This window comes from Pyxicephalus adspersus, chromosome 12, assembly GCF_032062135.1.
Source record: "Pyxicephalus adspersus chromosome 12, UCB_Pads_2.0, whole genome shotgun sequence".
Lineage (NCBI taxonomy): Eukaryota > Metazoa > Chordata > Amphibia > Anura > Pyxicephalidae > Pyxicephalus > Pyxicephalus adspersus.
This window is the reverse complement of record NC_092869.1, coordinates 35466176-35481800: the sequence shown is the minus strand read 5'-3', so window position 1 is coordinate 35481800 and position 15625 is coordinate 35466176. Positions and strand designations below refer to the sequence as shown.

Here is a 15625-nt window from a genome sequence, read left to right as displayed (position 1 = left end):
CCAGACAAAGTAAATCTTGGTACATACTCCTCTTAAGTACAAAGTAAGGCACTATTAGGCAGCAAGCACAATATGGATATATAATGAAGAATGATGGCTGTCTTCAAGTATATATACCATTTAGGACTATAAACAGAAATGTGTTATTTTGTTGATAATAATATTTATACCAATATGTAGTGTTGCTCAAATAAATCCCTATTTACCTAATCAACATTTGGTCAGACTGAGGCTAATATTCACATTTGGATGAAGTGAAACCAAAGTTTACTTTGACAACCTCTTGCAAGAATAGGGACTAATGTTTGGTTCTATTGGATCCACATCCATGTTTGAATGTTTGATGTTCAGGCAAATGTTTCCTAAACAGCAACACAACAAACTAAAATAACTAAATATACAAAAATATCTTAAACAATTACAAAACTATATATTTGTAAATAAATAATACATAGTTTTTTCATTTTGGCTAAAAAATAACATACCTCATTGGTGATTTAAATTTTGCACAGCAGAGAATAATACAAAAAATAAAAACAATAAATGATAAGGCAATAGCGTTACTCCTGTATCCATCTTATGAAAACTAACCAATAACTTGTATATTATAGAATACATTCTAATAGTGTAACATACTGAAAATCATATGGAAAATCCTTTTCTTAAGCTTAGACTATTTCCACTGAGGCAAGTGACTTTTCAATTTCAAATATAAGATTCAGATATCAGTAATTGCCATAGCTATCTATTTTGACCAGGGATAATTGGATGTTATAATGATTTTGTACTGACCAAGTAAAGTCTGAAATGCTTCAAAGAAGTTTTATCATCATCAAGGGGTTAATCCCATCAACAAGAGCTAAAGTCTTTCTAAGGAAAGAAACGGAGATGTATCAAGTAATACATTCGCTCCAGGAGGGGAAATTGATTGAAATAGATTCTCATTACCTCAGTGGGCATCTGTGTCCCCTTATGTATGATTTTGAATTTAACAGGCCTGCAAGAACTAAAATGTAGGTAATGGGGAATAATTTAGTCAGTGCTGCAGATTATAAGGATATTAAAGGTCACCTTAGGGTTATGTGACTTAATAAAACACAAGCAAGGGCACAAGCTTAGTTCATGACAATGAATAGTATTACCAGGCAGGACCACCAGCAGATGTTTCAGGGCACCATACTGGGTAAACATCCTGGGCATCTAAAAGTTCCAGCATGGCAAAAGTAAATCTCTTTTGATTGGGGCTCAGTACAGAAGTACTCCTTGTTGCCCTTCCATGGTGGCCCTGCTACCAGGACCAGGTTTCATTTGACAATGCCATGTGTGTTTTAAGTGCTACAAACATTTAAGCCATCTTTACATTTCTGTAGTACAATAATACATGTTTTATAAAGGCAGCATAAATGTTTAATTTAAGCTAATTTTTGGTAAATTTAATTGACTGCCAAATATGGCAAAATTCAAAAAATAGTGCATGCAACGTTTTTAGCAAACACCATAAAAGTAGTGTGTTACTGTGCATTGGAGTGTGCTGCAACCTAGGTATATTAGGGTGCCATAAAAAAAAAATCTGTTGTTAGATGGCTAGAACCTACTTCCTGTGAGCACAGTGATGAGCTTATCACTGTCACTCTGCTTTGCCTTTCATTCAGGATGCTTGTTAGCACATGATGTGTGACTTGTGTGACATGCTAGCATGAATGGATTGACTCATTTTGCTGCTATTCCTCTTTTACTGCGGACCTGCTATATACAGGGACTTTAAATTAACAAACAAAAGGAAATTTTGGCTTTACATGTGATTGACTGATAAGATAATTGCCCCCCAAACATGTGAACTTGTGAAATAATCCTTAGGATCACATATTAGTTTGCAGCAGGAATCAAAGAAGGGAAAGGTAACCAACATGATTATAATCTCACAATAGAAAATCATGATGATTACTATAACAGAGGTTATGAATGGGCAGGAGTGGACATGAGGAGATGCAAAGTGTGCAGGTGCATGACGGCTCTGAACCCTCCTCAGACAGGGGTTCTACAGGGTCAGCTCTGCACAGGGGCCCACTGTTGCTATATTTGTCACAGTAAATAGGCATTATAAAGTATGCTTCCCCACCCTGTCAATCATCATTATATGGAAATATAGTGATGTTATTCATCACTTATGTTGTCTAATAGGACACCTTGTAACTCAATATTTCCTAACAGGAAATTATGCATGGAGCTGTGCTTCACCTTTCATATATCAGTTTGTATAACTGCAGCTGGAAAAGTAATACACAAAACAGAATGATGAGCCAAAACATGACATGTGGAGTGAATTTCCTCACATAATTAGTTCACAGGCAATATTAAATTAGAAAATTTGATGTTTGATAACAACACTAATGAATGTCAGGGAGTATGATTGTGTGCCAACTATACATAGAAGGCCTATTCATAAGCTTTGTTATATATGATGTTTTTACACAAGTTTCAAGAGAGAGGATGCAGGGTAAGTAAGCACATTTTAATTATTTATTTTATACCTACAAGTCATTGTAGTCATGTAGTATATTATGTTTTACCATGATAACACAAAAATACCATGAGTGTTCTTTAATTTTTGAGTTATAGATGCAGAGATCTGTAGATAGTTGGTGAAGCACAGTGAAAAGTGATTGGCTGAATAGAATGATATCTCAGTAGCCTTGTTTTTAGGAATCAGATGTAATTTATATATTTTTGGTAAACGTAAGTGGGACGATAAAATAAAGGTCTAATAGCTGTGGCCTCTTCTACCACTATTCCTACTCAAGCATGGTCCAGCATTTCACTTGTGTGCTCCCAGACCACTTTTATTTTGTTGCCCCAGACAGATGTCTATGGTGAAATGGTTTAGCACACCTCCGAAATTATGATTATTCTCTTAATATTATTAATATGTGGTTACATATTAAATTAACAATAACTCCTGCTTTGCTTCTTCTTGAGAAGGGGTTGGGTAGATGCATAGGGACAAAGTTAGCTTTCTGCTTTCTTTCACAGACTTTAAATAGATTATGGCAGTCTACTGTCTTTACTTACCCATTCTTTCTATCCATGACCTTTGTATGCATTACCAATTAAGAAACATGAAAGGTGGCTTCTATTATCCATGTATTATATTAGGTTGACCAGTTGTGCATATCAGTGGTGCCATTTTGGCTGGTTTTAACTTAGATGTAAAACTTTGAGGACTAAAATAAATATGGGTATGTGTCCCCTAAAAAATTGTAAGATATCAGGAAAACCATATCCTTAATACCGAACACCCCCCCCCCCCAACTTTCTTAGTATAATTTGTATTGAAAGAAAAAGTAGGGAATTCCTTGCAAGGGCACCTAATTAAAAGATTTTCAAATTTTGTTCTCAACAGTTTACACAAAACAAAACAGAAAATACGATACATAAAATGCATGGACAAAGACAAAATATGGTGACTTTGACAGAGATAACTAAGAAAAGGCTAATTTATGTGATCATATTATTTCACATAGGTGCTCTGGGCATTTCTGAAAACTGCACTTTAGATTTGCATTGCACTCTACAGACAAGTTTCGCAGATAAAACCGCTTCTTCAGAGGGCAGGTAGCCAAGAGAAAGCTATAACGCACTCAGCAGATACTAAAACAAAACAGCAATAATTAATTCAATTTTTAATTAAAGCTTTTTCATAATATAAAATGTATCATCAATAATTAGGGAGAAGAAAATGTAGAAGAATACGAAAAAGAAATGTAAAAAGTTATATATCTAATTGTAATGATTAGCCCCAGATAGTGATGCAACATTTGAGTGCAGAGAAAATACCATGAACAATGGTTGGAGGTTCTGGATGGACTGCAGCAATGGAAATCTAGAGTGCAGTTCTCAGAAATTCCCACAGCACCTATGTGAAATAATATGATCACATAAACTAGTGTAGGTTTGATTGACTAAGTATATCATGGTTAATAACACAATCAAAAATAAATGCAATTAAAACAATATATCCTAGCCTTGTTTCCTAAGTGAGCCACTGATTCTCAAAGTTTGATTCAATGAATTATAATGATCATCAGTTTATAGGCTCCTAGCTCATCCATCAAAAGCTTATATATTAAAGAGTATTAAAAATTCATAAACCTATATATCAAAGAGTATCAAAGAGTTTTGCTTGGAACCATGGCTTAACCTAGGATATAGTTTTTTTTTTTCTTAAATATACAGTTCCATCTGAGGGTGCTGCACAATTTCTTATTGATAACACTGGTCAACAAACATTTTCTTTCCAAACAGATTAAAGTCATTTTAGGTTATGTTTGATGCCAAGATTTCCAATATGGTATTGGTTTTGCTAGATTGGCTCTAGTTTTTGAAATAATGACCTCATTAATAACCTCATAGAAAACTAATAAAACATGAAAATTAGGCAAAATTAAACTAGATATGCCCATGTATACAAAATTAAATTTTTGAAATACTTAATGTCAATATATTCTATATTCAGTATATTTACAGAACTCATCACAAAGAAGTCATTGAAAAACTCAGTTTGTATGATTTCCTTTTATGTTGATGATCAGGACAATCACATTGAAGGCTCCAGCAGTAGTCTGCCATCATGTGTCTATCCCATCTCTCCTGATACCTTTCTTCCATCACCTTAATATCTTGATGGAACCTCTCCCTTTGTTCCTCACTGAAATAACCAAGGTTTTCTGGAAATTTTTGCAAATGGCTATGGAGATACATTTATGCTCATAGAAGCACCCAAACTTTTAAAGTTTAAGAGCAAGTTTTGTAGCTGTTCTTCATAATTTTGTGCTTTATGGTTACCCAAGAAGTTCTTGACAACCATGACATAGCTGTGGCAGGCAGAAGCTTCAGTATCAGTCATGTAACTTGTGAAATTTGAATCATTTATCAGTTTCCAAATCTGGGGTCAATCAAAGATTCCTGCTTTCAATTTTTCAGTACTCAATCCAGGGAAGAATCTACAAATGCATTTGAAGCAATCACCGTCCTTGTTCAGAGCTCTAACAAGATGCTTCATTAATCTCAACTTTATGTGTAGTGGAGGGAGAATGTTTTTTCTTTGTCAACCATTGACTTGTTAATGATGTTTGCTGCACCTTTTTTCATGTTTTCCCTTGGAGGCCATGTCACTTTTTTACAGTGATCCTGCTTTGCTCTACTATCCCACAAGCAGATAAAACATGGGTACTTTGTGAATCCACTTTGCTGCCCAAGTAGGAAGTTCACCATTTTTAAATCAACACATATGGACCATTGGTGTTCATGATACAAAAGCTTTGCTAAGACCAATTTGATATTTTCATGTTCTTCTTTAAGCTTTGTTCAGTGGCCAATTGGAATTGATGCATAGCAGTTGCCATTAAGCAGTAAAACAGATTTCAAACTTCGAGTGGAACTGTCTATGAAAAGCCGCCAATCTTCTGCTTGGTATTCTGATACTCCCCTATGGGCTAGTAGTCCAGGGATGTTACAACAATACACAAAGTCTCCATCTTCACCTAAATATGGTAGGAGTGTCACCTCTCGTCCTATAAACCGTTATTTTACCTTCTGGTCTCAGACAGTTCTTTTCTTTTATCTTGGATGCTAAAAGTTCATATGTTTGTTTTGACAGACTTAGGTCACTCCAAATCATTGAGCTCTTCTTGGGAGAACTGCTGGTTTAATGAAACACTTCTTCATATTCACTTCCACTGCTAACTCCTGGGTTACACTCCAAACCCTGTATATCCTCCATGTCGGTGACAGGAATATCAGGGAGTGTACTGAACACTGGTATGGGAACATCAGCACCATGCGGCACAGGTCGTCTTGCTGATTCCAAATCAGGGTACTCACACTTTTTTTTCTTGTAACGATTGAAACCTTTTACATTCACAGCACAAAAAAACAATTATAATGATTTTTGGGCTCTCACCACACCATAGGTACCCATAATTTCGAACTTTTCAGTTTTCAATTTTTCCACTGACGTATACGCAAGTTTTGCATACCATATGGGGAGCCCAATACTTATTTTGGCCCCCCAGTTTAATACCAAAATATGCAAGATATGCTTGTTTTACGAATTCTGTAATGTTTCTTCTCTGTTTTTGCTGAAAATATTCACCACAAATGTAGCAAAATACATTGGGAGCAATTAAACAACTTCTTAAAGAACTCATATTTCTGTAAATAAAAGAAAATGAATGTATTTATAAAAAGAAGGCAAATGAAAGTTTCATGAAAATAATGCTACATTTAATATATAAAATGCAAATCATTGTGTAAATAAAGATTGATAATTATATGCGGTGTTAACATTTGTTGTTGGTACAATCGTCCATTCCGACTCCTGTATCACAAAAACTAGAGCCAATTCAATGAAATGGCTCACCTAGAAAAAAGAGGTGGGATATATTCTTTTAATTGCATTTATTTTTGATTGTGTCATTAACCCAAATATACTTACTCAATCAAACCTACACTAGTTTATGTGATCATTCTAGATTTACATTGCTGCAGTCCATCCAGAACCTCCAACCATTGCTCATGATATCTGTGCTCAAATGGCGCATCACTGTCTGTCGTAAAGCAATACAATATATATATATCATTTTTTATGTTTCATTTTACTTTTTCTTCTCCTTCATTGATGGTATAATTTATATTATGGAAAAGCTATTTAAAGTTGACTTATTGATTAGCTGTTTTTTTTTTTTTTTTTTTAATCTGATGAGTGCTTTATAGCTTTCTCTTGGCTACCTAGTTCCTGAAGAAGCAGTTTCATTCGCGAAACACGTCAGGAATGATTTATGCTAGCCTATTTTTAGTAATCTCGGTCAAAGTCATCATATATTATATATGTCCATGTATTTTATTTGTTATTTTTGTTTTGTTTTTTATGAGAACTGTTTTGAAAAAAATTTAAAAAATCTTATAATTAAGTGCTTATGCCAGGAATTCTCTACTTTTTTTTTCAATATCCATGTTACTAAGATAAAATTGTTTTTTTCTTTTTAGTGCTTTCTGAGGATAGAAACACTGAATGTGAGTTGAAATGTTTTAGGGATGTGAACTGTAGAAATGTCATCCCAATCCCAGCCTTAGTACCCAGTAAGCCATTTATATTGGACAACTATGCAAAGATAGGTTCATAAGTTATGACTCTTCACTGATTTTAAATTTTCTGTCAATAAATAATATACTACTTAGTAGAGACATCGGAATCAATATAAAAGACCAGGGCCTCAACTGAAAAAAAAAGTCTGTAATGGGCAGTCATAAGTTTTTTAGTACTATGCCAGTGTCACTTAACAAACAGTGAGAGAGAATACAAATGTACCAACCTTTGATACTTACTCTTGCTAAGATATTGGTTAGTTTTATTAAAGCAAATTAGCCAGGGATGTGACAGCAGGAATATATTGGTGCCCTCTCTCCACTGCCGGAATGGACAGTAAAAAAGCAGCAGCAGACTGAGGGGGTCAATCTTCTGCGTGCATATCTGCCTGGAGTGCAGCATTAAAGGAAAATCTGTAAAAGAGAAAGAGAGAGGCTGCTTTTGATGACCAGCTTCAAAATTGCTAGTTTCCTGATTGTTATGTTGATACCTTTTATTATTTTATGGACTACAAACATTTTTATAGCAAATAAGTTGATAAGCCTACTTGTTGCCGTCTGTGACTCAGAAGGTACTATAGCTAGAAGGTCAGTACTACTAGCCAGCCAACCTCCGGAAGGAGGTCATAGGTAGCAGCTACTTCACTTGACTGCCTGCAAATTTGTTCTAGGGCAATGGTCGCTATGTAGTAAGGAACACAGTGCAGGACAAAGGTTCCAGAAAAACACTATGTTTACATTTTACAGCTCTGGTGGAAGGTGAGTGTGGATGGTTGTTACAGTAAACCTCAGCTTTCGGTCAGTAAGGTACACAGCGGATGTGCTTCTGTGGGCAGCGGATGTGCTTGTGTGCGGCTTGTGGTTGTCACAGTGTGTTAAAGCCTTTCAGGCACATTTGTCCATCTCTACTTTTGACATTTTAAGTATGTTTGCCCATCTCTAGTTCATTATTTGATTTGGCAAAAAGAATGTTAAATTCAAGACAGGAGATTATGGAAAATAAACTTTAGCACAGAAAAAGGACATTCTAAATGCTGCTATTTTATGCATTTTATCCAAATATTGCAGTTTATGCACAGCACATTGTTTATAAATTTATCCCATAGTGTATTTAGTATAAAGTTACTTCCACTCATCCTGGCTAATACCAGAAGGGTGATCCCTTTCAAAAAATGCTTCTATCCCAACAATGCAGAGCTGGGATATCCTCAGCAGTGGTCAGACACCTGCCAGTATACAGTAATAGACATTTTCTGAATAGCTTTATACAGTGTTCATGCGACATCAGCCTCCTTTATACAAAAAACCTCAACAGAGAATATGCTGTACTGGTGTCTAATATTTTAAATACATCAAGCAGGCTGAGAATACCAATTTTCAGTAAATATCTAACCCAGTTGTAAACTATTGTAATCTACCTTAGAGAGACACAGTAATTAATATGCATCCTACCAATACTGCCTTAGGAAACACTTCTTAGGACCATTTCAAGTATTTACTGCCTGCATCGGAATGATTTTACGTATATTCATGGCCCTATATAGGAAATGAGGGAAAACTCCTCTACAAGAACTCATAGAACAAAAAAGACTTTGTAGGAGGTTGTATGTATACATTATTAGTATTTTTTATTAGATTTTTTGTATTCATTATAATTTTAAAAGACCTTTTTTACTGTAAAAAGTCTCCATATTTGTTGAACAGTTTTGCCTAATAAGTTCATGTGTGTACATTAATTTCTGTTACAAAATTTGTACTGTAGATTCAAAAATGCCCATGTATAGGCCCGCTTATGTAATATAAGTGGTTGTTCAACTATAAATTTCAGGAAAAAAATGTATTTTAGCAGTTAGTTAGTTAGTTAAAAATGTTACTTCCATGTAAATGTTTGTGAGTTAATGTGATTGCAATTACTGAGAAACAGAACATCATGGAATGTAGGAAAACCCAAAAATGATACAAAAATATAAACATATATTGTATATATAATACATAATGCAGACTGTAGTAAAAAACAAAAATTTTAACTGTTTTACACCATTTTACTGTGTATATGTTTAAAGCTAAACTCTAAAGCAGTGTTTTATATATTGCAGCTAAGCTGTCCTTTAAATGAATTGCTGCAGGTTAGTAAGTTTTATTTGTTACAGGCTTTTTTCCTTTTATTTTCACCTGGTGATCCTGTAAGCAAAACACTTTGTGTACCTGGAAGGCTGAACTTTGCCTGCTTTCTTCTTCTTGGAAAATAAAAATAAATTAAGCCTGAAGTAACGTGGATACAAAAAGCTTTAGCAAAAAATGTAGGGTATTATTATATTAAACAGCATTTCTAATAGGGTTGAAGGAGGTTGGTGATAGTGATTTACAGGTGGAAGAGGTGGATATGGTTGGAGTGACACAGTAAGCTGAGACATAATGTCTTATTGTGATGTTTTTATCTTTAAAGGAGATGGCATTGTCTTGTGCAGAGAAGTTAGTTGTAGGTAGAGCAGGTGTGGGGTTTAGAAGGGAGTCAATTGCTGAAAATGGCTGCATGGGTTGTAAACGTGAGAGGATATGATAGTGAAGAAATAATTTTGTTTGGTCCCAGTGAGTGCAGTTGTAAGACGTTGTGGTGTGGCTTTGTAGTCCATGGAGTCGGCATGGAGGCCAGATTTTCTCCACCTGCACTCTGTTGGATGAGCATTCTGTTGTGGACATTTGGTATGACCGTTGTGCCAAGGTCAGCAAATAGCAGGATGGGGGTAGCGGAGGACTTTATTCAGAGCCAAAGATAGCCTGTGGTTGAACTGAGTGCCAACTTAATCTGGAAATGGTTAATAAAGAGTCGGGGTTAGGCTGCGTACACACAGATCGATAGGTGTTAAAAAAAAAAAAAAAAAGTGCACAACGACTGGTCAATGATGCCGACGAATGAGGAATCTCACTGGTTATGAACAACCATTTCGGCGGATCTAATTGGGAGACGATTGTTCGTAATCTTTTGTGTGTACGGTCGTTCAGTGATCGTATATTGTTCTGTGACACACTTTCTCCTGTACATGTCACTTCCTGCATCGTTTGAACGATCGTTCACAAATGATCATTCAAATAAACATATCTAATGTATACATTATTGGTGGATTTTATTTTAATGATCGTATCGTTACAGCATGTACAGAATTGTGCACAATACGATCGTTCAAATAAAATCAATTTCAGCAATGTTAAATATGTTTTTATTTATAGCCCAATTGTTTGCATAACATTTTCATCAAATGTTTTAAAGAACATAAAAGAATAATTTTTGTGTAGATAAAAGTATTTTTAAATGAAGTTAAAATTTAAGATAATTTAAAGAAACCAAAAATATCTTCAAATGTTCATAGCCAACGTTATAAGGGACATATACAATGCATTGAAAAAGTGGCTGGTTAAAGTATGTATTTAATCAGGTAGCTCAGTCATTTTTTTACAGTTTTATGTAAAAGTGTAATATCTTTTTTCCAAACTTGCCAAAATAATAAAATACTATGTCACAATCTGCACAGAGTCTGATTAGTGGGCAGAGGCATCGGACCCTCAAATTTTGAGATCAATATTTCAGACCCGGAGATTCTGCCAGGGTCGCACACACTGCAGTCTGCTGCTCAAAATGCTTTCCTCTTAAGATCAGACTGATTTCATTTCAAATGTAGATAAGAGTAAGAAAATCACTTTCCTATTTCAAAAGGAGAAAAAAAAATGAAGATTGAAAGTCCGTTGACAACTTTTCAAACTACTTTAGTTACCAGTAATATGAAAAGTTGGTCCTTCTCATTCAGGTGGAGATTTCCATTTTTTTGTCAAACTAATAATGCGCAAGAAGGCCATGACTGTTTTAACAGGTGAAACAAATTTTAAAAAAATATGACGTTTAAGATCTTATGCAGCAACATAAGTTTATGTACTTCTGTAGCAATTTTTCTTCTTTTTGATCTGGCCTGCATTCTTTTCTTGTGGACTGCAGTTTGCTTATAAAACAGTTTGTTTCTTTTTTATTTCACAAACCACTCACAGCAGTGCAAGCTTGTTTAGCTAACTTTTTTCAGGCTTGTTATTTGAAGGCACTTGGTTTCCTGGCAATTTATAAAAGTTGGTGGTTTGGTTCCTTTGTTACAACTGATGGACTTGGTGACTTGAACTCATGGTCCACAAGCAAAATCCCAAAAGCGGAAAAAAAGCTTGTAAGACAGAGCTTCTCTTTCTTGGAGACGACTACATGCAAAAAAGATATAGCATACCTTTTGTAGCAAAGCTGTGATAAAATGGTGTTCGTGGTTCTACAGAGGTTTAGGTTTGAATGGTGGCAGCCAAGGCAAAAGGGCTTACGTAGACTTGTTCCTTACTAAAAACCTTCTTGAACTGAAAATGAATGCCAGATCTTGGTGTACCCTGTTAACTGTGAGGTTTAGGTTGGCAGGCCATTAGGTGTCCATGGTAACAAGCGAACTCTTTTCATTTGAAAGAAAACCAGCCGTGACGTTGTGCTTTGACAAGGATTTCATAATTCCTTTTTTAAAAAGAATATTCAGATTTTACTGTATTTGTGAAAGCCACAGAAGCACTGTGAGGTCTCCTCATATATTTCAGGTCTCAAATGTAATTTGTGGTAATGTATGTTCCATGTTCCGCTAATTCCCAGTGCCTTTGTGGAGGAATCTTTGGTAGATTGTTTACTAGATGTCCGTTTACAAAGACTCTTTCTTCATACCAGTGCCTAGTGAATCTTTTGTAGCCTCTGCCAGAGTGTGGTCACCTTTGATGACTTAAAAAAGAAAGAAAAAGGAAAACTGGATACAGCCATATATGAACTATAGTCCCAGACACTTTAACACCTGAAGGTGGAGCTGAAAAAAAATGTAATATCATGTAACTATTTAGCAATAATAGATAACATCATATTTTACATTTTTAAAAGTTTTAAAACCATAGCATGGGATTTTAAAACACAGTGATAATTATGTTAGATTTTTTAAAGCAAGAGGAACATTATACAAAGGGATGTCTGGGAATCAAAATGAGGCTATACACTGCCATTATTGGTATGTGTTGTCACACGGTTGAGCCTACCTTGTGTTAAACAAATCAGAGTGGCAGAAAACATTTTTAAATCATTAGGTGCTTATTACTGTTATTACTGTATGTAACAAAGAAAATATAATTCTACTTAAAGAAATTGCTAGAAGTAAGAAAAATTGTGATTTTTACATTTATAAAAAAATATGCACCCATATAAGAAACATGCAGAATGCCACAGTCGTGCAGCATTCTGTTATCCATAGCAACTTGTAGCTCATTTCTCAACATTCTTACAAGTGCCCTGGTAGCTCCTATAGTATTTACCTGGTAATCGCCAACCAGCATAGTGAAGAAACAATGTCTTGATCTAAGGTATTTTTATGTTGAACTATTTTTGTGCAGGTGGTTGGGGACAATTTTTTTCTATTATATTTTAAATCACACAAATATATGATATACAATTAAAATTGATGTTAAAGATCACTACAAGACTAGGGACATCATTGTTTGTATAGTATATATATACTGGTATACTATTTGTTTAGTAGGAGAGCAATCTTATCACTTAATGTTTAGAAATCTACACCATATATTAACAACTGAAATAGCTGCTTTAGGTGGTCTGACATTATAGAGATGCATTTTACTGGAAGAATATGAAGGTTGCCATTGTTGTAAATCAATGAGACCTGTTACAAACGTGTACATTAGGATTCCTAAGTTTACTTAGACTTTCTAATGTGTCTGGTTGGCGGTCAAAAAGAATTAAAGCCAGAGACAGTCAGATAACGAGAATTCCTAAAAGTCAGCAATAGCAGCTTCCACATTCCTCCTGATATACCTTTCCAATAATATCGAGGCAATGTCTGAACTAGCTTGTTGAACTTGAGCAACTCAGTAACCTCTGAGACAAATAAGAAAATAAATATTACAAATTGGGCACATACTAGTGGCTGGCTGATCCATCTTGCTACATTCTCCTTCTACGATTGATACATCGTCTATGGCGATGTCACCTTCTATACCAGGACCTCGAATGCCCTCAAATATTATCTGAAAAAGAAAAAAAGTAAATTAAATTTAGATATATATAAATTCTTGCTTGTATTGTGGAAACTGCATTTACACAGTAAAAGTTGTTTGCTTTTTGGAGCATATTTGTTGCTTTTTTGACTCTTTCTGACATAGTTAGATATTATAGAGTAGGGGGTACTAGAATATGAACATTTCTATTGCATCCTTCAGTCAGAAGTATAGCTATATTTATATTAGTCTTAGAGAACCACCATTGGCGTCTATTTTTATGTTCACAGTTCGCATAATGCAGAACACGAGCCATAGCTGGCAGAAATTCTAACTTGACTTTTGTCTCACTATGGCTCTACTTTAATAGTGTGTGGATAGAACTTTATAATTATATGTAGATATTTAATGGAGACCAATACAATTATGCCATTGAAATGCTGTGAACACTCTCCTTGTTCCAGTTGGCTTATACAGTCATATTCACCCCTTTAAATATACCATTAGACATTTTAATGTTGGGCAGTTTATAGTTCCAAACCGGCTGAATTCTGTGAGTTTAAGGATGATGTCCAAATGAAATTAAATTAATGTAAATCAAACAATGGGTAAACACAGCGATGGGCAACTAACATAACTGTATACATTATCTGTATAAATGGCAAAAAGCCTACCTCAATAAAGGTGAATTGCGTCTTTCAAACACTTAAGTTTTGTGATGATAACCACTAAACATTAGGATGGTGGTGACTCCAGTTCTGACATATAATGAAGGAAAAGAGTTTTTACAAATGCCACTATATATCTTTTTGGTTTTCACACTTTAAAAAGTCAAACACATTTAAATAGTGTTGGATTATTTTTGTAGCAGTTAGTTCACAGTGAGTTTGAACAGCAAGGACAAAAAAAGGTGGTGGTGTATTTCAACTGTACTTTACTGGGCCAGAGATTTACTGGGCCTGTACAACTGGACCAGAGATGCAAGGAATGGTGGACTTTACTGACAAGTGCACTGGGCTGTGACCCTGGGAAACACCAAAGCCGATGGTAGTGACCAGGAACAAAGTCAACAGACAATATCAAATTAGGGCAGAAGTGAACAAACATTGTAAAGAGCAGGCTGAGTCACAGGATCAGAGGGATACTCAAGCTATGCTGTGCCATAGGAAGCTCAGTACTAGTGTGCTCAAATGGCAACACAATGTTGCGTTAAATTAATGGTAGAATCAAAGAAGCTGCACCCTGATTTGTCATGGCACCTAACTCAGAGGGAAACCTCAAAGTTCCAGCAGTCATAGACCAGAAGTGTGGCCCTGTGCTGAATCCTGGAAAAGGTAAGCATGAAATTAATTGTATGAAAAGAGGGTAAAAATGTTTAATGAAGCTTGTATTAAGGCAGCATAGAGGGTGTCATGCTAATCTGCTAGCTTTGGTAAGTTTTTTTTCAGTTACAGGTGCGCTGAACAGGAATTCTGACTTTCCTGATTTGCAAGCTTGTTGTTGAGTCATTGAATTGAATTCCTACTCTTTGAGACAGAGACAGCTAGGCAAATAACATTTACAGTGGGTAATCATCGATGGCAGCCTCATACTTTCTTTCTGCAGGTTATCTTGAATGGATCTAGTCCTAGGGTTCTTTACAAGTCAATATTAATGCCCAACCTCTTCCTTTACTTAAGGTTTTTCATTAACTGAACTTACTTAAACTATATTTTCTTATGCACTGCAAACAGTAAAAAAAATCTAAAAAAAGATTTCAAGAACCAGAAAGTCATGACTAAAAGGAGAGTCTTAATAAGAAAATAGAAATACATGCACACTGCTCAAAAAAAGGTACATTTTTATTCAACATTATAAGTTAATTCTTGGATATCCTTTTATTGAATTACGAAGCATGCGTGATTGTAAATCACTTGCAAATGCTCTGGTGCAGAATGAAATAAAAATGAATAGCAACAACAGGTGGAAAGGAGGGAAAACAGCAAGTGGACCCCCAAAGAAGGAATGGTTTTAGGACAGAAACTTTTTCCCCTTATTCTCGCAGTTCACTTGCACTTTGCTATTGTTGCTACTGCTACTATACAGTAGCATGAGGCAGTAACTACAGCCAGGCTGTAGGAGCTGTAGGAGTAGGAAGGCAGATCTTCGTGGCCTGTCACAAGAAGGCACATCCATATGTGCTGTCACAAGAAGGTTTGGTCTCCCTCCCAGCACAGTCTCCAGAGGGTGGAGGGATAGGTCTTTACACAAAGAGAGCTGGAGAGGGCTTTAGAAAGGCAATAACCCAGCAGCAGAACCATTTTCTGTGTATTTGTGAGAGGAGGAACTAGAGAAGCACTCCCAAAGCCCTACAAGATAACCTCCAGCAGGCTACTCATATGCATGTTCTGGCTAAAATGTCAGAAACAGGAGGGTGGCA

The 15625-nt window shown here is 35.5% G+C and overlaps 1 protein-coding gene across 1 annotated transcript in view; it reads right to left on the bottom strand.

The window, feature by feature from the left end:
• Positions 1–10331: 10331 nt before the first annotated feature.
• Positions 10332–15625, bottom strand: part of MDGA2 (MAM domain containing glycosylphosphatidylinositol anchor 2) — a gene marked incomplete at its 5' end in the record, with an annotated part of 377702 nt that continues 372408 nt past the window's right edge. The window contains 2 exons of the mRNA XM_072428049.1: positions 10332–12011; positions 13131–13236. Coding sequence (XP_072284150.1) covers positions 11917–12011; positions 13131–13236 — 201 coding nt within the window. The remainder of the gene's footprint in view (positions 12012–13130; positions 13237–15625) is intronic.